Here is a 23216-nt window from a genome sequence, read left to right as displayed (position 1 = left end):
CTCTCTGGACTGCAATGAGACGTTCAATAATGTGTTTTGGTTCTCTTTGTGTTTGGTATGGCTTTGGACAGCCCAGTTTTTTAGAGTACTGGAATGGGTTGCCATTTCCTTCTCCAGGGGATCTTCCCCACTTGGGGATCAAACCCAGGTCTCCTGCATTGCAGGCAGATGCTTTATTCTCTGAGCCACCAGGGAAGCCCCCCAGTTTTTAATATTCATTGTTCTGTTCCTGCTTTCCTGGAGATTAGGTGTGGGATCTCTTGCATTGAACTTGCTGGCTTGTGTATTTATTTTGGTTTCCATGTAGGCATGGATACTTTTGGGTGTGTGATTGTCTCTTAATGTTCCTTGGTAACAGGGGTCTGACGATGAACACAGTTCTGGAATTGATATCTTCATCTTAGCTTTCAGTTCCCTGTTACACTAACATCAAGAATTCTACATCCACACAGCACAAAAGATCAAACCCCAAGCTTAATTGTTAAACAGCTCTCCACACCCAGAAAGAGCCAAAGGGATTCAGAGTCATGAAGAGAAGAAAAAATAGACGTGGGAGATGTAGGTGCCTAGGAGGAGAAAAGGAAAAGTCAAAATAGGAGAGACAGACGACTCAGGAGTTAAATCCCTAAGTGAAAATAGATTCTAAAATCATTTTCAAAGATAGTATATATATATATATACATTTTCATTTTTTAGATAGGAGATAGTAGTTCATAGAAATGAAATAAAGTAATTCCAAAGAATAGCAAGGAGAGATAAGAAAGCCGTCCTCCGTGATCAATGCAAAGAAATAGAGGAAAACATCATATTGGGAAAAACTAGAGATGGCATCAAGAAAATTAGAGATCCCAAGGGAACATTTCATGCAAAGATGGGCTCAATAAAGGACAGAAATTGTATGGACCTAACAGAAGCAGAACATATTAAGAAGAGGTGGCAAGAATACACAGAAGAACTGTACAAAAAAGATCTTCACGACCCAGATAACCACGATGATGTGATCACTCACCTAGAGACAGGCATCCTGGAATGTGAAGTCAAGTGGGCCTTAGAAAAGATCACTATGAACAAAGCTAGTGGAGGTGATGAAATTCCAGTTGAGCTATTTCAAATCCTGAAAGATGATGCTGTGAAAGTGCTACACTCAATATGCCAGCAAACTTGGAAAACACAGCAGTGGCCACAGGACTGGAAAAGTTCAGTTTTCGTTCCAATCCCAAAGAAAGGCAATGCCAAAGATTGCTCACACTACTGTACAATTGCACTCATCTCACATGCTAGTAAAGTAGTGCTCAAATTCTCCAAGCCAGGCTTCAGCAATATGTGAACAGTGAACTTCCAGGTGTTCAGGCTGGTTTTAGAAAAGGCAGAGGAACCAGAGATCAAATTGCCAACATGCGCTGGATCATCAAAAAAGCAACAGAGTTCCAGACAAACATCTATTTCTGCTTTATTGTCAATGCCAAAGCCTTTGACTGCGTGGAACACAATAAACTGTGGACAATTCTGAAAGAGATGGGCATACCAGACCATCTGACCTGTTTCTTGAGAAACCTGTATGCAGGTCAGGAAGCAACAGTTAGAACTGGACATGGAACAACAGACTGGTTCCAAATAGGAAAAGGAGTACGTCAAGGCTGTATATTGTCTTCCTGCTTATTTAACTTCTCTGCAGAGTACATCATGAGAAACGCTGGGCTGGAAGAAACACAAGCTGGAATCAAGATTACTGGGAAAAATATCAATAATCCCATATATGCAGATGACACCACCCTTATAGCAGAAAGTGAAGAAGAACTAAAAAGCCTCTTCGTGACAGTGAAAGAGGAGAGAGAAAAAGGTGGCTTAAAGCTAAACGTTCAGAAAACGAAGATTATGGCATCTGGTCCAATCATTTCATGGGAAATAGATGGGGAAACAGTGAAAACTGTGTCCGACTTTATTTTGGGGGGTTTCAAAAACACTGCTGATGGTGATTGCAGCCATGAAATTAAAAGAAGCTTACTCCTTGGAAGGAAGGTTATGACCAACATGTATAGCATATTTAAAAAGGAGAGACATTACTTTGACAACAAAGGTTCATTTAGTCAAGGCTATGGTTTTTCCAGTGGTCATGTAGGGATGTGAAAGTTGGACGGTAAAGAAAGCTGAGCACCGCAGAATTGATGCTTTTGAACTGTGGTGTTGGAGAAGACTCTTGAGAGTCCCTTGGACTACAAGGAGAACCAATCAATCCATCCTAAAGGAGATCAGTCCTGGGTGTTCATTGGAAGGACAGATGTTGAAGCTGAAACTCCAATACTTTGGCCACCTCATGCGAAGGGTTGACTCATTGGACAAGACCCTAATGCTGGGTAGGAGGAGAAGGGGACGACAGAGGATGAGATGGTTGGATGGCATCACTGACTCGATGGACAAGGGTTTGGGTAGAATTCGGGATTTGGAGAAGGACAGAGAGGCCTGGCCTGCTGCAATTCACGGGGTTGTAAAGAGTCGGACACGACTAGGGAGTGAACTGAACTGAACTGAACTGAACTGAACTGATTGAGGTGATCATATGGTTTTAATCCTTCAATTTGTTATGGTGTATCTGATGGATTGATACGCAGATCCTGGAGGATGTTTGCATATTGGGGAAAACCTCACTTAATTAAGCTGTTGGATACTTTTAATGTGCTGTTGGATTCTTCTTGGGAGTATTTTGTTGAGGATGTTTGCATCTATGTTCAACTGTGTGATAGTGGCCTATAATTTTCCTTTTCTGTGTTACCTCTGGGTCTTCTATCAGGGTGATGCTGTACTCGTAGGATGAGTTTGTGCATTTTCCTACCACTGTAGTATTTTGGAAGAGTTTTAGAAGTGTATGTGTTAACATTTCTCTTAATGGTTCATACAATTTATCTTTGACACCATCTGGACCTTGAGTTTGTTAACTGGAAAATTTTTTATAACAGTTTCAATATTAGAGCTTGTAATGCTGTGTTCATATTTTATGTTTCATCTTACTTGAGTTCCGAAGAATTAGTCTGTGGCTTCCAGATTCTACATTTTATTGGCTTAAACTTGTTTGTTGTAGTCTCTTATGATCCTTTGATGTTTCTGTGGTATCGGTTATAATGTCTCCTTTCTCATGTCTAACTTTATTGATTAGAGTGTTCTCCCTTTTTTTGTTGATGAGTCTGGCTCATGATTTATGTATTTTCTTTATGCTCTCCAAGAGCTCCCTTTTAGCATTATTGATCTTTGCTATTGTTTACATTTTTTCTCTTGTTTTCCTGTTCTAGTCTCAGTGACTTTTTTTTTTTCCCAAAACTAATTTGGGTTTTCTGTTTCTTCTTCTTTCTCTAATTGTCTCAGTTGTACTGTTAGGTTGATTACTTGAGACATTCCTTTCTTATAATATTTACTCTTTTAGTGTTTTATCCTGTTTCATAGGTTTTATGCAATCGCATTTTTATTGTCATTTGTTTCTATGAATATATATATATATACATATTTTTTTTTTTCTGCCTGATTTTTCGTGTATTTCTTGGCCATGAAGAGGTATATGCATGAGACTGAATGTAATCAGGTGTTTGTTTGTTTGTTTGTTTTGTCTTTGTTATTTATATTTTTGTTTGTTTCTTTTTGTTTTGTCCCCACCACACACCATGACTGACATTCAAATCGTAACATATATTGCAGTAAAAAAAAAAAAAAAAAAAGCTTGATAAAATTTTGATTAACTTAAATTTGCCAAGGCCTCATTTGTGATCCGGTTTCTGATTTATCCGGACATATTTCATTTGCCCTTGAAAAGGAACTGCCTTCTGCTGGTTTTTCGAAGAAATCTACTTAAGTTTCAGTTGAATTGCCAGGTCTGTTGTGTTATTTAAAGTCTGTTTTTCTTTTACTACTTCGTTTTTAATTTGGAAGATAATTATTTTCCAATGTTGTTCTGGCTTCTGCTGTACAAAGGCATGGATGAGCCTACAGCACACATACGGCAGTTATTGTGCTATCATTCACACACCCTTCTTAAATGTTTCTTGCATGATTTACATTTATTTTCTGAGATGTTTGATCATCTTTACTATCGTTCCTCTCAATTCTTTTTCAGTGACAATTCCTATTTCCTCTTTAATTATGTCTCATGTGTTTTAACATTGTTTCTTTGCCTGCAACGTACTTGACTTTCTTCACATTTGTTTATCTTCCTATGTTAATGGTCTTTTCTTCCCAGGGTGCAAGGTTGCAGTTCTTGCTTCCAAATGCACCCTGACTGGATAAGTTTGGTGCAGTGGTTTCTGTGTCCTTGGAGGGGGAGGGACTGGCAACTATATTCTCTGGCATCTATATTCCACAGCTGACACTTCTCTCTCTCACGGTGGTATCTTTTGCAGGTATGTACGGGTTTAGTCTGACTTTAGGCAGTCCCTCTGTGGATGATATGGCTTGTGTTTCTGTTCTGCTTTTTTGTGTGGCATGAGGCATCAGCTCTGGATAATATAGCCTTTTGAGTGGAATTGGTTCTTAGTTTGCGATGGAAGCCTTCATAGACACTCTCACCAATTAAAATTCGCTGGAACCAGGAATTCTCTGGTACTCTATGGTCTTCGATATGGTGCTGAAACTCTAGAAGATTGGGCCCAACTTCTGGTCAGAGAACCAAGATCACATAGTAAAAGATTAGACAGAGGAAACAAAGGAAGTCAGACAAATTGTAAGAAACCAAAATCAAAGAAAAAAATAATAATAACAAAAAAAGAAAATAACACAAGCAAAAATCACAACAGGGAAGAACATAGAACCAATAATACAACTAAGCGAATAACTTGCAAGACATAAAACAACACTAGAGCAGAGTGCCACGTAAAAAATAAAGAAAGAGTAATACACCACATTAACAAATTGAAAGAAAAAAACCATATGGTTATCTCAATAGATGCAGAAAAAGCCTTTGACAAAATTCAGCATCCATTTATGATTAAAACCCTCCAGAAAGCAGGAATAGAAGGAACATATCTCAACATAATAAAAGCTATATATGACAAACCCACAGCAAACATTATCCTCAAAGCTGAAAAATTGAAAGCGTTTCCCCTAAAGTCAGGAACAAGGCAAGGATGCCCACTTTCACCACTACTATTCAACATAGTTTTGGAAGTTTTGGGCACAGCAATCAGAGCTGAAAAAGAAATAAAAGGAATACAGATAGGAAAAGAAGAAGTAAAACTCTCACTGTTTGCAGATGACATGATCCTCTACATAGAAAACCCTAAAGACTGTACTAGAAAATTACTAGAGTTGATCAATGAATATAGTAAAGTTGCAGGATATAAAATTAACACACAGAAATCCCTTGCATTCCTATACTCCAATAATGAGAAAACAGAAAGAGAAATTAAGGAAACAATAACATTCACCATTGCATCAAAAAGAATAAAATACTTAGGAATATATCTACCTAAAGAAACAAAAGACTTATATATAGAAAACTATAAAACACTGATGAAAGAAATCAAAGAGGACACAAACAGATGGAGAAATATACCGTGTTCATGGATTGGAAGAATTAATATAGTGAAAATGAGTATTCTACCCAAAGCAATCTACAGATTCAGGGCAGTCCCTATCAAGCTACCAATGGTATTTTTCACAGAACTAGAACAAATCATCTCACAATTTGTATGGAAATATAAGAAACCTCGAATAGCCAAAGCAATCTTGAGGAAGAAGAATGGGACTGGAGGAATCAACCTGCCTGACTTCAGGCTCTACTACAAAGCCACAGTCATCAAGACAGTATGGTACTGGCACAAAGATAGAAATATAGATCAATGGAACAAAATAGAAAGCCCAGAGATAAACCCACGCACATATGGACACCTTATCTTCGACAAAGGAGGCAAGAATATACAATGGAGAAAAGACAATCTCTTTAACAAGTGGTGCTGGGAAAACTGGTCAACCACTTGTAAAAGAATGAAACTAGAACACTTCCTAACACCGAACACAAAAATAAACTCAAAATGGATTAAAGATCTAAACGTAAGACCAGAAACAATAAAACTCCTAGAGGAAAACATAGGCAAAACACTCTCCGACATAAATCACAGCAGGATCCTCCATGACCCACCTCCCAGAATATTGGAAATAAAAGCAAAAATAAACAAATGGGACCTAATTAAAATTAAAAGCTTTTGCACAACAAAGGAAACTATAAACAAGGTGAAAAGACAGCCTTCAGAATGGGAGAAAATAATAGCAAATGAAACAACAGACAAACAATTAATCTCAAAAATATACAAGCAACTTCTGCAGCTGAATTCCAGAAAAATAAAAGACCCTATCAAAAAATGGGCCAAAGAACTAAACAGACATTTCTCCAAAGAAGACATACAGATGGCTAACAAACACATGAAAAGATGCTCAACATCACTCATTATTAGAGAAATGCAAATCAAAACCACAATGAGGTATCATTTCACACCAGTCAGAATGGCTGCTATCCAAAAGTCTACAAGCAATAAATGCTGGAGAGGGTGTGGAGAAAAGGGAACCCTCTTACACTGTTGGTGGGAATGCAAACTAGTACAGCCACTATGGAGAACAGTGTGGAGATTCCTTAAAAAACTGGGAATAGAACTGCCATATGACCCAGCAATCCCACTGCTGGGCATATACACCGAGGAAACCAGAATTGAAAGAGACGCATGTACCCCAATGTTCATCGCAGCACTGTTTACAATAGCCAGGACATGGAAGCAACCTAGATGTCCATCAGCAGACGAATGGATAAGGAAGCTGTGGTACATATACACAATGGAATATTACTCAGCCATTAAAAAAAATACATTTGAATCGGTTCTACTGACATGGATGAAACTGGAGCCCATTATACAGAGTGAAGTAAGCCAGAAAGAAAAACAACAATACAGTATACTAATGCATATATATGGAATTTGAAAGATGGTAACGATAACCCTATATGCGAGACAGAATAAGAGACACAGATGCATGGAACAATTTTATGGACTCTGAGGGAGAAGGTGAGGGTGGGACGTTCTGGGAGAATAGCATTGAAACATGTATATTATCATATGTGAAACAGAACACCATTCCATGTTCGATGCATGAGACAAGGGCTCAGGGCCGTGGCAATGGGATGATCCAGAAGGATGGGAGGGGGAGGGAGGTGGGTGGGGGGTCCAGGAGGGGGAACACATGTAAACCCATGGCTGATTCATGTCAATGTATGGCAAAAACTATTGCAATGTTGTGAAGTGATTGGCCCCCAACTAAAATAAATAAATTTATAAAAAAAAAAAAGAAAAAAAAAAAAAGAAAAAACGCATGGAACAATTTTATAGACTATGAGGGAGAAGGTGAGGGTGGGACGTTCTGGGAGAATGGCATTGAGACATGTGTATTGTCATATGTGAAACAGAGCACCATTCCATGTTCGATGCATGTGACAAGGGCTCAGGGCCGGGGCAATGGGATGATCCAGAAGGATGGGATGGGGAGGGAGGTGGGGGGGGGGTCCGGGAAGGGGAACACATGTAAACCCATGGCTGATTCATGTCAATGTATGGCAAAAACTATTACAATATTGTAAAGTCATTAGCCCCCAGCTAAAATAAATAAATTTATAAAAGAAAAAAAATAAAGAAAGAAATCTGACAAAAATGACAAGAGCTTTCCCACAGAACAACAGAAAATCACAGTTAACATAGAAATATATACCTATTAAAACAAACATGACAAGAAACGACATCAACAAAAGGCACAGAAAGCAGGAAAACAAAGTACGTGTTATATACATACAAAAAATAAATATATGCATTCGTATACTGTATTGTTGTTTTTCTTTCTGGCTTCCTTCACTCTGTATAATGGGCTCCAGTTTCATCCATCTCAGTAGAACCGATTCAAATGTATTTTTTTAATGGCTGAGTAATATTCCATTGTGTATATGTACCACAGCTTCCTTATCCATTCGTCTGCTGATGGACATCTAGGTTGCTTCCATGTCCTGGCTATTGTAAACAGTGCTGCGATGAACATTGGGGTACATGCGTCTCTTTCAATTCTGGTTTTCTCGGTGTATATGCCCAGCAGTGGGATTGCTGGGTCATATGGCAGTTCTATTCCCAGTTTTTTAAGGAATCTCCACACTGTTCTCCATAGTGGCTGTACTAGTTTGCATTCCCACCAACAGTGTAAGAGGGTTCCCTTTTCTCCACACCCTCTCCAGCATTTATTGCTTGTAGACTTTTGGATAGCAGCCATTCTGACTGGTGTGAAATGATATGGAATTTGAAAGATGGTAACGATAACCCTATATGCGAGACAGAATAAGAGACACAGATGCATAGAACAATTTTATGGACTCTGAGGGAGAAGGTGAGTGTGGGACGTTCTGGGAGAATAGCATTGAAACATGTATATTATCATATGTGAAACAGAACACCATTCCATGTTCGATGCATGAGACAAGGGCTCAGGGCCAGGGCAATGGGATGACCCAGAGGGATGGGATGTGGAGGGTGGTGGGTGGGGGGTCCAGGAAGGGGAACACATGCAAACCCATGGCTGATTCATGTCAATGTATGGCAAAAACTATTACAATATTGTAAAGTAATTAGCCCCCAACTAAAATAAATAAATTTATTTAAAAAATAAAAAAAAATAAATATGTGATGCAAACAACCTTAAAACAGTAAATAATCAAGAACAATGAGAAAGCCTACAAGTGAGAAAACGAGTGAACCAGCCACACAGCGTAGCAAAACATGGTCAGTATAATGAATGTTATTAGGGTCCCTGCTGTCAGTGTTCTGGTCCTGAACACGAGCCACAGCACAGCTCCACCTCTTGAGAAAGCGTGCCCAAACGAGGGCAGAAATAACTTTGGATCTTCAGTAGGGACAGGTCAGACTCTAATCTTGGATAACTCCTATTTGCTTTTAGTGCTGCCAGAGCCTGAATATTTGCATTCATTGGAAATCTATTGTCCCTTTTGTATGCCATAGACAAAGAGTCTGCAACCACAGGCAGAAAATTTATGGCCCTACTGGGATCGTTTTCTAGCCTGTGGTGGCAGAAGCATGAGTGTTAGTTCTAGCTAGTTGTTTTCTATTGCCTGATAGTAGGTCTCAGCTTGTGGGAAAGGGTGGGGGTGGGGAGGGGGAGGATTCAATGGTGTTACCTCCTCTGTGTGACTGAACCCTAAGGTCCCGCTTCTCTGTCAGTTTGGGATTTTTCAAAAAGCATTCCTTCCTATGCACTTTGACATCCCAGATCCATCACTCCATCTCTACGTAGTCAAACGCAGTTCACTCCCAGGTTGGCTTTCTAACCCCACGTTTCATCTTCCAGGCCCTATGAACACTGGTTGACCTGCATGGCAGTTTGGGACATGTAGGACCACACCACACATTCTCTGTTTGATTCTCACTCTAGACAAGCTATATTTCATCAGCTTCTTCACCTTGCTTCCTTTCAGTCAAAAGTAATTTAAGTTTACTGAGGTGACTTACCTGAATCCTCAATCTATCCCCTGCTTCTCCATCTCCCACCACAAGACACAGGTTTGGTTCTATTCCTCTCATCCTCCTTCTCCCATCTTCCTTCCATTCTTCCCAGTTATGTCTTGTTCCCATATAGTTGAGCAAGGTCGTCTGCTAATATTCATTGGATGTGCTCGGGGAACTGTTGCCTTTATAGAAGTATTATTTGTGATGCCCCCATGAAGAGAGTTGCTCTCAACGTCTTCTTATTATCTGCCCAATCAGAACTTCTGCTTTTCTTTCTAGGCAGGCTCTGTAATTCATTTATGCATGCCAGTAAGGCAACAAACTTTAGTTGATGTGAATTTATCTGTTTAATGGGAGCTTTCGTGCATACACACATAACTGGTACAACATTGACTTCGAACATGTAGATAAGCCGAGTTATTTTTCCTGAAATTTCTGCTAATGAGGAGTTGTCATCAGTTTGAGGAAACATAGTTCCTTTCCAGATAAAAGATGATACAGATATTGGGCTCAAAAAGTCCGTTCCTGAAAATATCTAGCTAGTTGTCAAATTGTCCCGACATTTTCCCGGAGCACAGATTCCTTATTTCTGCTCTGGAAACTTAACTGTTTCAAGTGGGTGTCAAAGGTCAGAGATGGGCATGGTCATAATTTAATACTAACTTTCCAGGCAAGTGTACTGGTGTGGGTTCCCATTTCCTTCTGCAGGAGATCTTCGCGACCCAGGGAGTGAACCCAGGTCTCCAGATTGCAGGCAGTTGCTTTGCCAACTGAGCCACCAGGAGAGCCCACAAGAAGATGGCAAGTGCCCAGGAATGTAACAGTTGGTAGATGATAGCTTGAAAAATGGAGAAGGCAATGGCATCTCACTCCAGTACTCTTGCCTGGAAAATCCCATGGGCGTAGGAGCCTGGTAGGCTTCAGTCCATGGGGTCGTGAAGAGTCGGACACAACTGGGTGACTTCACTTTCGATTTTCACTTAAATGTATTGGAGCAGGAAATGGCAACCCACTCCAGTGTTCTTGCCTGCAGAATCCCAGGGACGGAGGAGCCCGGTACGCTGCCGTCTCTGGGGTCGCACAGGGTCGGACACGACTGAAGCGACTTAGCAGCAGTAGCAGCAACAACTTGAAACAGAGAGAGAGCGAGCAGGCAGGTGTAGTTAGTCATTTAATCTTAATAGGTAAACCTTAATTGGAGTCTGGATCAGAGAAAAAGCAAGGGTGTTTCATAAAGTCATTTACGTCTCCTTTATTGTCTCTGTTAATGGCTTAGACTGCATGTGAAAGTGAGGTCATTCATTTGTGTCTGACTCTTTGCGACCCCATGGACTGTAGCCTACCATTTCTTTCTCCAGGGGATCTTCCAGACCCGGCGATCGAACTTGGGCCTCCCCCATTGCAGGCAGACGCTTTACCATCTGAATCACAGGGGAAGCCCTTAGACTGTGTGGGTCACAACAAACTGTGGAAAATTCTTAAAGAGATAAGAATATAAGACCACCATACCTGTTTCCTGGGAAAGGTGCACGCAGGTCAAGAAACAACAGTTGGAACTGGAGAAGGAACAACGGACTGGTACAAAATAGGGAAGGAAATACATCAAGGCTCTATATTGTCACCCAGCTTATTTGACTTCTGTGCAGAGTATACCATGGACAGTAACTTGCTGAAACAATTTGAAGCTGGAAACAGAATTACTGTGAGAAGTGTGAATAACCTTAGTTATAAGATGACAACACACAAATGGCTGAAAAACACTAGGGACTAAAGAGCCTTCTGATGAGGTGACAGGAAAAGCTGGATTAAAACTCAATCTTATATGGAATTTGAAAGATGGTAACGATAACCCTATATGCGAGACAGAATAAGAAACACAGATGCATAGAACAATTTTATGGACTCTGAGGGAGAAGGTGAGGGTGGGACGTTCTGGGAGAATGGCATTGAGACATGTGTATTGTCATATGTGAAACAGAGCACCATTCCATGTTCGATGCATGTGACAAGGGCTCAGGGCCGGGGCAATGGGATGATCCAGAAGGATGGGATGGGGAGGGAGGTGGGTGGGGGGTCCAGGAAGGGGAACACATATAAACCCATGGCGGTTTCATGTCAATGTATGGCAAAAACTATTACAATATTGTAAAGTAATTAGCCCCCAACTAAAATAAATAAATTTATATAAAAAAAAAAAACAAAACTCAATCTAAACACAAACCAACGAACACTAAAAATAAGACCATGGAATGTGGTCCAAACATTTTGAGATCTAGCAATAGGATACAATTGACTCAGTGACAGGTTTCACTTTCTTGACCTCTGATATCACTGCGGGGAGTGACTTCAGCCACGAAACGAAAAGGCACTTGCCACTTGGATGAAAAGCTACGACCAGTCTAGACACCATGTTAATAAGCTGAGTGATTACTGAAAAAGATCCGAATGGGTAAAGTTGATTTTCAGGAGTAACGTATGGCGGAGTGAGCAGCACCCCAGGAACTGAGTGCCAAAATATCGATGCTTTGCAGTAGTGGGTCTGGAGAAGATGTGTGAGAGTTCCGTTGCGAGCATGGAGTTCAAACTAGCCAAGCATGAAGGAGTTCAACTCAGACTATTCACGGAAGTTCTGACGCTGACCATGAAGAGCCAATATATTGACCATCTAGGGCCTAGAGTGAAATCACTGGGAAGAAACTGATGCTGGGAAAGATTGAGGGAAGGACGAGAAGGGAATACCAGAGGGTGAGATGGCTGCAAAGCATCAGTGACTCAAAAGTCATGGGTTTGAGTAAACTGGTGATTTGAAAGGCAGGGGAACCCAGGGTTCTTGCTGTACATGGAGTCACAAAGAGTCAGACAAGACTGAGTGGCTGAAGAACATCAACAAATTGGTATTGGCAGTGCTTGGGAGACTTTGTCATTATACATGGGATGAAAAGTGAGACTGAGGACAATTAGAAAGAACACAACTCTTGTCGGTTTCCTTGTTTTCCACCCTCAAAGTATTCTTCTCACAACATCTCTTGAGAGCTTTCCAGAGAAGGAGAATCCCTGGGGAGTCATGTGGTATCCTGAGATGGAAACCATACCCTATATGCCACTTGGATCTACAACCTTGGTCTTAGGCAGAAGCAGGCATTGTCTCTAAATATGTGCTAGAGCTGCCCATCTTCTGATGGGTTAACAGTTATGGTTTGTGATCTTAAGAATGGGATGAGAGGTAAACAAACTTACAGTTCTCAATCCAACTCTGTAATCCTGGGAGAAGCATCTTTGACTTGTGTATCCTAGTCGCCCTTAGGAATGCTTACAAGCGGTTACATTACTGAGCAGGGATGTAGGCAGGAAACTGCATCCATTTTGACTTTACCGCTGGCCTTCTCTGTGAATAGACCATTCCTCTTCTCTTAATGTCACAGTTTTTGTCTTCAGATGAAGGTTGAGCATTGTGGAAGTGTGTGAATGCATGTGAAATCCCCATAAAACTGAAGACAGGGAGTACACAGTTTTCCTATTTGAGTCAGATCTCAAAGACATTTAGCTTTACAGATCCGCACTATCAATGCATCTCAAATATTCATAAAATTCTTATGTGATGATTGTCACACCGATTTGAGACCAGAAGACCTGTATAGTCAGCTGCTTAGTAGTGTGGTGGGGCTTGGACATTTCAGGTATTATGTAAGAAGAATGTGAGCCATGTTATAACTTCCTTTCATTTTAACTGTCTATCACACCCACTTGGGAAGGGGGAAGGTGACTTCCACCATGTGGGAAGAGAATTCCAGGTTTCGTCCTTAGTTTCATTTGATGCCTAAGAGTGTTCATTACTGGTGAGTGTGCAGCCTCCTATAGGAAGGTCGTATCCTATTACAGGAAGGCCTGGTTGAAACTCCAGGCCTCTACATGGCCTTCTTGAGTACTGCCGTATTAGAGGGTGGGTGTTTTGTTATTGCCAGACATCATAGATACCTAAGGTCCCACGCATCTTTTGCTGGGTTGATTGGGAGAGTACCATAGTTTTTAACTATGTTTGGGCGGAGGAGCTTGGTTATTATTGAAATGCTTTCAACCTTTGACGCATCCATTTGTCTTGCACTTTGAAAAGAGAAAGAAGAGTTTTGAATGGGCAGTTTAATTTGTGCCTGGCTGTATTTTTGAATGAACTATTTCTTCAGCTGAAATTTCTAACATAAAAGTCCAAAAGAGAGCCCAGACATACACTCACATTCTTAATCTGATGCACACACACACAAGCACAGTCACGATCTTGTATGCTTAAACACAATTACAAAAAGAAAAGAAAACCCAAGGACTCACTGGAGGACACCTATGAACTTCCCAAAGTTTCTCTGATACTTGTCTCTAGGCTTAATTTTGGAAATCATTTTCTACTTGAATGATATGTCTCTAGCGACATTTTAAATCAGAATGCTTTAAAAGATATACCTTTGTTGTGCATTCCATGGGATCTTAAAGTACTTTGCATGTAAGACTATTCTGTGATTTGCTAAAATGAAAATAATTTGTAGGGTAACAATAGTGAAGTCATATTGAGCTATTTAGGCCCTGCAGTTACACATTTGCTTGTTCCACTATAAGCACCCAATTTCATCCTCTGATCTTCTCCCATCAATTTTTCTACTTCTTGTCTCAATCTTCTGTGTTTAACTCACTGCGTTAACTCACTTGAATTTTTGTTCTCACTTTTACTATTTTAGGCACAAATTATAAAATAAATAAGTACGGGAAAGAACACTGAACTCATGTATAATATTTCCCTACTGTATTGAGATACTTTCTCTATAAGCTTTTGAGAATTAAAGGTACTGATATGTTAAAGCCATATGGGAATTGATCACCAAGGTAATGCATCATGTAACCAGGCTTCCCGTGGTAGGACAATTGAGGTACAATTTAATACTATGTTTTCAGGAGGGAACAAAAACAGTAGCTTTCCCACATAATATATTGCATGTCCTTATCCATGCCTTTTCCAAGTTACCACAGAGCACTAAGGGAATTAATCCTATTCTTTTTGAGAAGGACCTGCCCCTCAAAGCAGAACAGGAAAAGAAGATCAAAGGGAGTGAGCAGGAATAATCAGTACACGCCAATGAAATAGAAGATGTGATTGCTTTTAAGGTGCTATTTCTCAAAGCATGCAAATTTGGCTCCATAGTAAGATGCCTGAAATCGAAAACCAGACCATTGGACTTTGCGCTTGAAAGGATAACTAAGGACACCGATTTCAATAACTCTTACAATTGCTGCAAAATGCTTACCTCTCTAAAGTATAGTGTTCTCAGCCAAATTTAATGAAAGTTTTCAGTGAAAGAAAAAGCGTGTGCTGTTTGGACACCTCCCTTATCTACACAAATAGTCCACAGCTTTCACTCTGCATTAGCCCCAAACATGAGAACGGTGAACTTAACTTGGTGTTGTCCTATGTGGGTTACCACACCAAAACAGGGCCATGACTTGATATTGCTACTACTGTCTAAAGAAATGGCCACAAAGTGGAGATTGCCAAGATTTCTAGGTAGTGTTCATGACAGTCTGGGAGGTCCAACTGGCAGACACTCTGCTCATCTTATTTCATTGTGAACTATGTGAAGGATCAGCCATTGATTTTGATCCCTCCTTACTCCATGACTTTTCTAGAGAATTAAAATGAATGATTCTTTTTTGTTTGTTTATTTTTTTCATAAATATCTCTATAACTACTACTGAATTTTAGGGAACTGGGGCCTGAAACAACATGACTAGTATGGGTTGTTATAGACTGTAAACTTCATGAGAGCAGCAATCATTTTATAATTTGAATTCCCACATTTGACATTCATGAACATATAAGATATATATTTATCAACCGGGAAAAGATTCTCAGTAAGTAGGAAAGGTCAATTATGATAATAGTGCAGGTTATAGGATGTTGTTGAGTAATGTATATAGCATTTGATTTGTGATTACATTTCCTTGTTGATAATTCAGTAAGTACACGTTTTAGCTGATGTGAAAGATACACAAAGAAAAGAGGGTAGACCCCAAACACATTGAAGACCTGATATCCGTGCTCACCTTGGTAGGAGGGCGAACAGAGGTTCCTTCCAACCCCAAGAAAGAGTTGAGGCAAAGTTGTGAGAAGGGGCTTAGCACATCTGAAAGCAGTGTGTGTGATTGTAGCTCCAGAAGGACGGTGTAAGAGAATGGTACTGAAACTACTACGGAAAACAAATATCATGTCTTCAAAGAACTTGTTAACCATCCTGAGGTGCTGCAATCACCAGAGGAATTTATTTTGTCTCTGAGGGAACAGATAAGCAAAATCTAAATATGCATTAGGAAATATAGGGTGGAATCATGGTGGCAGGAAATAAAGGTACGCCTTAAGGAGAGCAGAGCTAAAATGACCCTATACAGTACCACTTGTAAAATACCTATCTTGTGCTGGCCATGGTCCAGTCACTGATTATGTCCTGTAATCGTTGGTATCACAGTGATGGTATAACGGTTCTCCTAATTTTGGACATGCTACAATATTTATATTTTCAAGTATGAAATGAATTTCTAGAATGAAGACAATCTCCTGTCTAATGTCTTAAGACTCTGCTGCTGCTAAGTCACTTCAGTTGTGTGCAACTCTGTGCGACCCTATGGACAGCAGCCCACCAGGAGCCCCTTTCCACGGAATTCTCCAGGCAAGAATACTGGAGCGGGGCACCATTTCCTTCTCTATCTTAAGACTCTACCGATACGTAATAGAATATCATGTAACTGTGAATGCACTAAGGTTCGTACTGTGTAGGTGCACTTGTTTTGATTTTATTTGTATGTGTTCCTTCACCCGTACCATCCTCATTTAGACACCCATTCATTTCAGCAGGGATGATTTCCCAAATCACTTTACATCCATTACCTCTTTTCCCTTTGTTCTCATTTTCTTGCTTAGAAACAATAGGCTAGGTGCCATTTACCTAGGATACCTAACGGATGTTTTCTTGAACTGAAGAGTTTATAAAAGAGGGCAGAGAAATAGCCAGACATTGAAATAAAGCCTTAATTTACTCTTCATTGCTTCAAAATAGAAAACAAAACTGTGCAGAGGAACGTGTAACTTTATTGTTCAAATACAAGAATTGTGGGTATTTGTTGACATCTCCCAACGTAAATTTTAATCTTCATTAGGTTCCATAAGCTGATACTTATTTGATAGGTCAGTTTTAATTAGCATGGTTTTCACATAAGGAATATCGTTGATGAATTGACTTGAAAGAGAGGAGGTGGGTGTATAAGCGATCGTTGGCACTGGGGACCTTGAGTTGCCTCTCTGTTGCTGGTTAGGAAGAGGACTGTCATGGGCTGACATATCGCTATACCTGTCTGGAAATGTAGAAGGCTCCACCATCAGTCCAAAAGAACTGCTCCATAATGGAGATACGATGTGGTTCTGAGAAGTAGATGTAGCGGTAGTAGCAAAGTCCTCAACGTGGCCATTTGCTTGAGTGTAGGTGCTATGGAAGTGCCAATTAAAAATGCTCAACTGGTTTAAAACAGCAGGTTGATCTACCACGTTCTGTTCTCTTTGTCTAACTGATATTGATGGGGAAGGAAAGTCACACGGAAATAGGGCGCTTGTTTTAGGGACTATCTGGCTGGTATAAGTCTTTTGTGGGAAAGGCACACTTAAACTGGTGGAAGCTGAAAATGGACTCTCTCCACTAGTTTCAGCATGAAAACCAGAGTTACGATCATCTATGTTGACCCTTGCTTTAACATGCTTCTCCTCGTAATCTGGAACTAGTGAAGATTTCGGAAACACATTGCTGATCCCAACTCTTCTTTTCATTCTTCCTAAAAGTTGGGGATAGCCTCTTTTGAAATTTGGATTATGGTAGATCTGTAACTAAAATCAAAGGATACAATTATTTAGTTTTTTATAAACGAAGGTAAAACTGACAAGCAAAGTTAAACTATAAAAATGTATTCCTTTAATGATGCCAATTAAATAGAATCAAAGACAACACCTCCATTAGTAGTTTTAACACCTTACATGTTAGAAACAAGTATGCTCCTCAACTAAAAAATATGTTGTATATATACAGTAAATACCACTTAAAGTAGCTTGAGGACATGTATCTGATTTCAAGTTGCTAGGAGAGTGTATTAAGTATCAAATATTTTAACCTCCAGCTGTTCTCAACTTCAAAAAATAAAACGTGTTCAACAGTTTGCTATCTCAATTTTAAATTCGGTTTTAGCTACATATGTGAACATGCTTTCTAAGTCACATGATTTAATCTTACATATTGACAGTAAGTGGAAATTTTGGATTACCTTGCTCAAAACAGAGACATTGTTTTCTTCTTCCAGAAAGTCAGGGAGTGAAGCAGATCTTTGAAAAGTTTGTCGCTTTTTACTAAACCCATAAAGTTTAAGCTGGCTAACTAAACTTTTCATACTATCAGTTTCAAATATTCTGAAAGGGGCCTTTCTTTCCAAGACTTCTTTCTTGAAGAGTTCTTCGTTGATCACTATAGAAGTGCCACTCTCATCCCACCAAATAGATTCAAACTGATCACTTTCAACTATAGTCCAGAGTTTTTGTGGAAAAGTGAGGGAAAGAAAATCATTCCACTCATTTCTTTCAGAGACAGAAAATGTGTAGGGTGGCCTTTTTATCCCAGCTTCCTTAGACAAAGCCTGGAAAGCATATTCTTCAATCATAGATCTCAAAACTGAGTCCCCAGTAAGTGTGTAATCACACGAAGACGATCCAATGGAGGTTTTGGAACCACTTGATACATCGTTACGAAGCACATCTTGAATTTCTGAAGGAATGTGTGCCATCTCAGAGAGATCTTTCTTCAGATACTTTTCTCATTTGTCTGACTTTACACACTCCAACTTCAAATGCTGCTTGGCTGGCGTACAGAGATAAACTCTCAAGACCATCAGCATGGTTCTCAAAGTCAAAAAGCTGTGACATCACAAAGTCACTGGTCTCCTAGCAATTGAAGAGTAGCGCTGACATCATAAAGTCACTGGTCTTCTAGCAATTGAAGGGCAATGTTCAACCAGTGTTTACTTCTACATCAACTTAAAATAAAGGCTGCTTGCATAAACAGTAACCAAAAACATGAAACCTGCAAAATGTCATTGCTAAAGAATTTTTACACAGAAAAATCACATCAATAAGTCTACTTGGTTCCTGAAATAAAAGTGATTGATCACCCTTCTATACACATATTCTTAACATTCAGGACTGTTACCAAACCAAACATGGGTCTGCTCACTTCTATGCAATGAAGTCAATCAACTGACTGTGGGTTTCAGTGAAAGCAAGTGTAGTGTTTATTTTATGACCTTGCACAGAAGTGTTTATATTATGCAGAGTAAAATAGTCAGGCACGGAAAGAAAGACTCATTTTACTCTTAATTATTCCAAAATAGAAATTGGCCCTATGAAGATGAATATGTAACTTTTTTCTTCAAATAAGAGAATTGTAGGAATTTGTTGACATCTCCCAACATTAATTTTACACTTTGGTATCCTCCATAATCCAACACCTATTTGGTACATCAGTTGTATTAGGACAGTTTTCAAATAATGAAGATGGTTGATGAGTGGATCTTGAAAGAGAAGCAGCAGATGTGTCAGGGATCTTTGGCACTGGGAAAACTAAATTGCCTGACTGTTGTAGTTTAGGAAAAGGACGGTCATGGGCTGACATGTTACCATACCAACCTGGAAAGGTAGAAGGCTCCACCCTCGGTCCAAACTAACTGTTCTGTAATGGACATAAGTTGCGGTACGGAGAAACAGAAGTAGACATAGCTGCAAAATTTTCACTAGAGCCATTTGATTTAGTGCAGCTGCTATGTGAAATCCCATGACAAATGCTCAAGCTAGATTGTGGGATGGGGAGGGAGATGGGAGGGTACTCCCAGAGGGAGGGGATATATGTGCCTCTATGGTTGATTTATTTTGAATTCTGACAGAATACAGCAAAATTCTGTAAAGCAATTTCTCTTCAATTAAAACAACAACAACAACACCTAAAGCAGCTGCAGATTGATGTATCACAGTATGCTCCTGTGGTCTAACTGATATTTACGATGGAGAAGAGAAATCATTTCAAGTTGGGGCACTTGTTTCAGCAGCTATCTGGATGGTAGAAGGCTTTCGTATGAATGGCACATTTAAACTTGTGCAGGCTGAAAATACACTCTGTCCTCAAGTTTCAGGATGAAAGTCAGAGTTTTGATCATCCACATTACCCCTTGCTTTAACATGCTTCTTCTTATTACCTCGGACTAATGAAGATACTGTAGAGACATCTATTCCCAACTCTTCTTTTCACTCGTCAACAAATGCTAAAGGATCTTCTCTAGGCAGGAAACACAGAAAGGTTGTATAAACTCGAATCCCAAACAGCAAATCAAATGGCAACAGGATCATACTTATCAACAGTTACCTTAAATGTAAATGGGCCGAGTGCCCCAACCAAAAGGCAAAGACTAGCTGAAAGGATACACAAACAAGACCACTGTTTATGTTGTCTACAACAGACCCACCTCCAAACAAGGGGCACATACAGACTGAAAGTGAAGGGCTGGAAAAAAGGTATTCCAAGCAAGTCGAGACCAGAAGAAAGCAGGAGTAGCAATACACATATCAGACAAAATAGACTTTAAAATAAAGCCTGTGAAAAGACACAAAGAGGGACACTACATAATGATCAAAACATCAATCCGAGAAGAAGATATAACGATTGTAAATACATACGCACCCAACATAGGAGAACCACAATATGTAAGGCAAAGGCTAACAAGCATGAAAGGGAAATTAATGATAACACAGTCATAGTGGAAGACTTTACTACCCCACTCACACCTATGGATAGATCAAGTAAACAGAAAATTAACAAGGAAATACAAACCTTAAATGATACTATGGACCAGTTAGACATAATTGATATCGATACGACATTTCACCACAAAACAATGGGTTTCACCTTTTACTCAAGTACGTATGGAAACTTCTCCAGGACAGATCACATCCTCGGCCATAAGTCCAGCTTTGGTAGATTCAAAAAACCTTGAAATCATTCCAAGCATATTTTCTGACCACAGTACACTGAGACTAGATGTCAACTGCAAGAGAAACACTATTTAAAATTCAAACATATGAAGGCTGAATACCACGCTGCTAAATAAGCAACAAATCGCAGAGGAAATCCAAAAACATATCAAAATATGCATAGAAACAAATGAAAATGAAAACGCAACAACCCAAAACCTATGGGACGCTGTAGAATGAGTGCAAAGGCGAAGGTTCATAGCAAAAGCGGCTTACCTCAAGAAAGAAGAACCAAGTCAAACAAATAACCTAACTCTACACCTAAAGCAACTAGAGAAGGAAGAATTCAAGAACCCCAGGCTTAGTAGAAGGAAAGAAATCATATAATAGAGCAGAAATAAATGTAAAAGCAACAAATGAGACCGGAGCAAAAATCAACAAAGCTAAAAGCTGGTTCTTTGAGATGATATATAAAATTGACAAACCATTAGCCGGACTCATCAAGAAACAAAGGGAGAAGAATCAAATCAACAAAATTAGAAATGAAAATGGAGAGTTCTCAACAGACAACACAGAAATACAAAGGATCATAAGAGACTACTATCAACCCCTATATGCCAATAAAATGGACAACTTGGAAGAAGTGGGCAAATTCTTAGAAAAGTACAACTTCTGAAAACTGAACGAGGGAGAAAAACAAAATCCTAACAAACCCATCACAAGCACGGAAATTGAAAGGGTAATCAGTAATCTTCCAGCAAACAGAAGCCCAGGACCAGACGGCTTCACAGCTGGATTCTACCAAAAATTGAGAGAAGAGCTTATACCTATCATACTCAAATGCTTCCAGGAAATTGCAGAGGAGGGGAAACTTCCAAACTCATTTTATGAGGCCACCATCACCCTAATACCAAAACCAGACAAAGATGCCACGAAAGTAAATAAATAAATAAATAAATAAATAAATAAATATAACCATGGGGCAATATCACTGATGAACATAGATGCAAAAATCCTTTACAAAATTCTAGCAAGCAGAATCCAACAACATATTAAAACGATCATACATCATGACCAAGTGGGATTTATCCCAGGGATGCAAGGATTCTTCAATATCCACAAACTAATCAACATAATACACCACATTAACAAATTGAAAAATAAAAATCATGTGATTATCTCAATAGATGCAGAGAAACCCTTGGACAAAATTCAACATCCATTTATCACCAAAACCCTCCAGAAAGCAGGCATAGGAGGAACAAATCTCAACATAATAAAAGATATATACGACAAACCCACAGCAAACATTATCCTCAATGGTGAAAAATTGAAAGCAATGCCCCTGAAGTAAGGATCAGTACAATGGTGCCCACTCTCACCACTCCTATTCAACATAGTTTTGGGAGTTTTGGCCACAGCGATCAGAGCAGAAAAAGAAATAAAAGGAACCCGGATTGGAAAAGTAGAAGTAAAACACTCACTGTTTGCAGATGCCATGATCTTCTACAGAGAAAATCCTAAACACTCCACCAGAAAATTACTAGAGCTAATCAATGAATATAGTAAAGTTGCAGGAAACAAAATAAACACGCAGAAATCCCTTGCATTCCTATACACTAACAAGGAGAAAACTGAAAGAAAACTTAAAGAAACCATTCCATTCACCACTCCAATGAAAACAATAAAATACTGAGGAATATATCTACCTAAAGAAACAAAAGACCTATATATACATATAGAAAACTATAAAACACTGGTGAAAGAAGTCAAACAGGACACAAATAGATGGAGGAATATACCCTGTTCATGGAGTGAAAGAATCAATATAGTGAAAATGAGTATACTACCCAAAGCAATCTATAGATTCAATGCAATCCCTATCAAGCCACCAACGGTATTTTTCAGGGAAATAGAAGAAATAATTTCACAATTTGTATGGAATTACAAAAAACCTCGAATAGCCAAAGCAATCTTGAGAAAGAAGAATGGACCTGGAGGAATCACCCTGCCTGATTTCAGGCTGTACTACAAAGCTACAGTCATCAAGACAGCGTGGTTCTAGCACAAAGACAGAAATATAGATAAATGGATCAAAATTGCAAGCCCAGAGGTCCAAGCCACGTACCTATGGACACTTTATCTTTGATAGAGGAGGCAAGAATATACAATGAAGACAAGACAATCTCTTTAACAAGTTGTGCTGGGAAAACTGGTCAAGCACTTGTACAAGAGGGAAACTAGAACACTTTCTAGCACCGTACACAAAAATAAATTCAAAATGGATTAAAGATCTAAATGTAAGACCACAAAGTAGAAAACTCCTAGAGGAAAACACAGGCAAAACGCTTTCTGACAGAAATCACAGCAGGATCCTCTATGACCCACCTCCCAGAGTAATGGAAATTAAAACAAACATACGCCAATGGGACCTAAATAAACTGAAAAGCTTTTGCACAGTGAAGGAAACTATAAGCAAGGGAAGAAGACTGCCTTCAGAATGGGCCAAAATTATAGCAAACGAAGCAATTGACAATGAATTAATCTCAAAACTATATAAGCAACGCCTGCAGCTCAATTCCAGAAAAATAAGCGAGCCAATCAAAAAA

At 39.4% G+C, this 23216-nt stretch overlaps 1 protein-coding gene across 1 annotated transcript; it reads right to left on the bottom strand.

Annotated features, from left to right (window-relative positions):
* Nucleotides 1-16624: 16624 nt before the first annotated feature.
* LOC145537613 (heat shock transcription factor, Y-linked-like) lies at nucleotides 16625-18508 on the bottom strand. Its single transcript, XM_081568312.1, has 2 exons — nucleotides 17862-18508; nucleotides 16625-17430 (listed from the first exon to the last, which is right to left on the bottom strand). The coding sequence occupies exons 1-2, from the start codon at nucleotides 18372-18374 to the stop codon at nucleotides 16699-16701; spliced, it is 1245 nt and encodes a 414-aa protein (XP_081424438.1). The 5' UTR covers nucleotides 18375-18508; the 3' UTR covers nucleotides 16625-16698.
* Between the last annotated feature and the right edge of the window lie 4708 nt (nucleotides 18509-23216).

Source organism: Giraffa tippelskirchi, chromosome Y (assembly GCF_054371585.1).
Source record: "Giraffa tippelskirchi isolate mGirTip1 chromosome Y, T2T-mGirTip1v1.2.pri, whole genome shotgun sequence".
NCBI lineage: Eukaryota > Metazoa > Chordata > Mammalia > Artiodactyla > Giraffidae > Giraffa > Giraffa tippelskirchi.
Note: the sequence above shows the minus strand (reverse complement) of the source record. Positions and strands in the feature narration are given on the sequence as shown.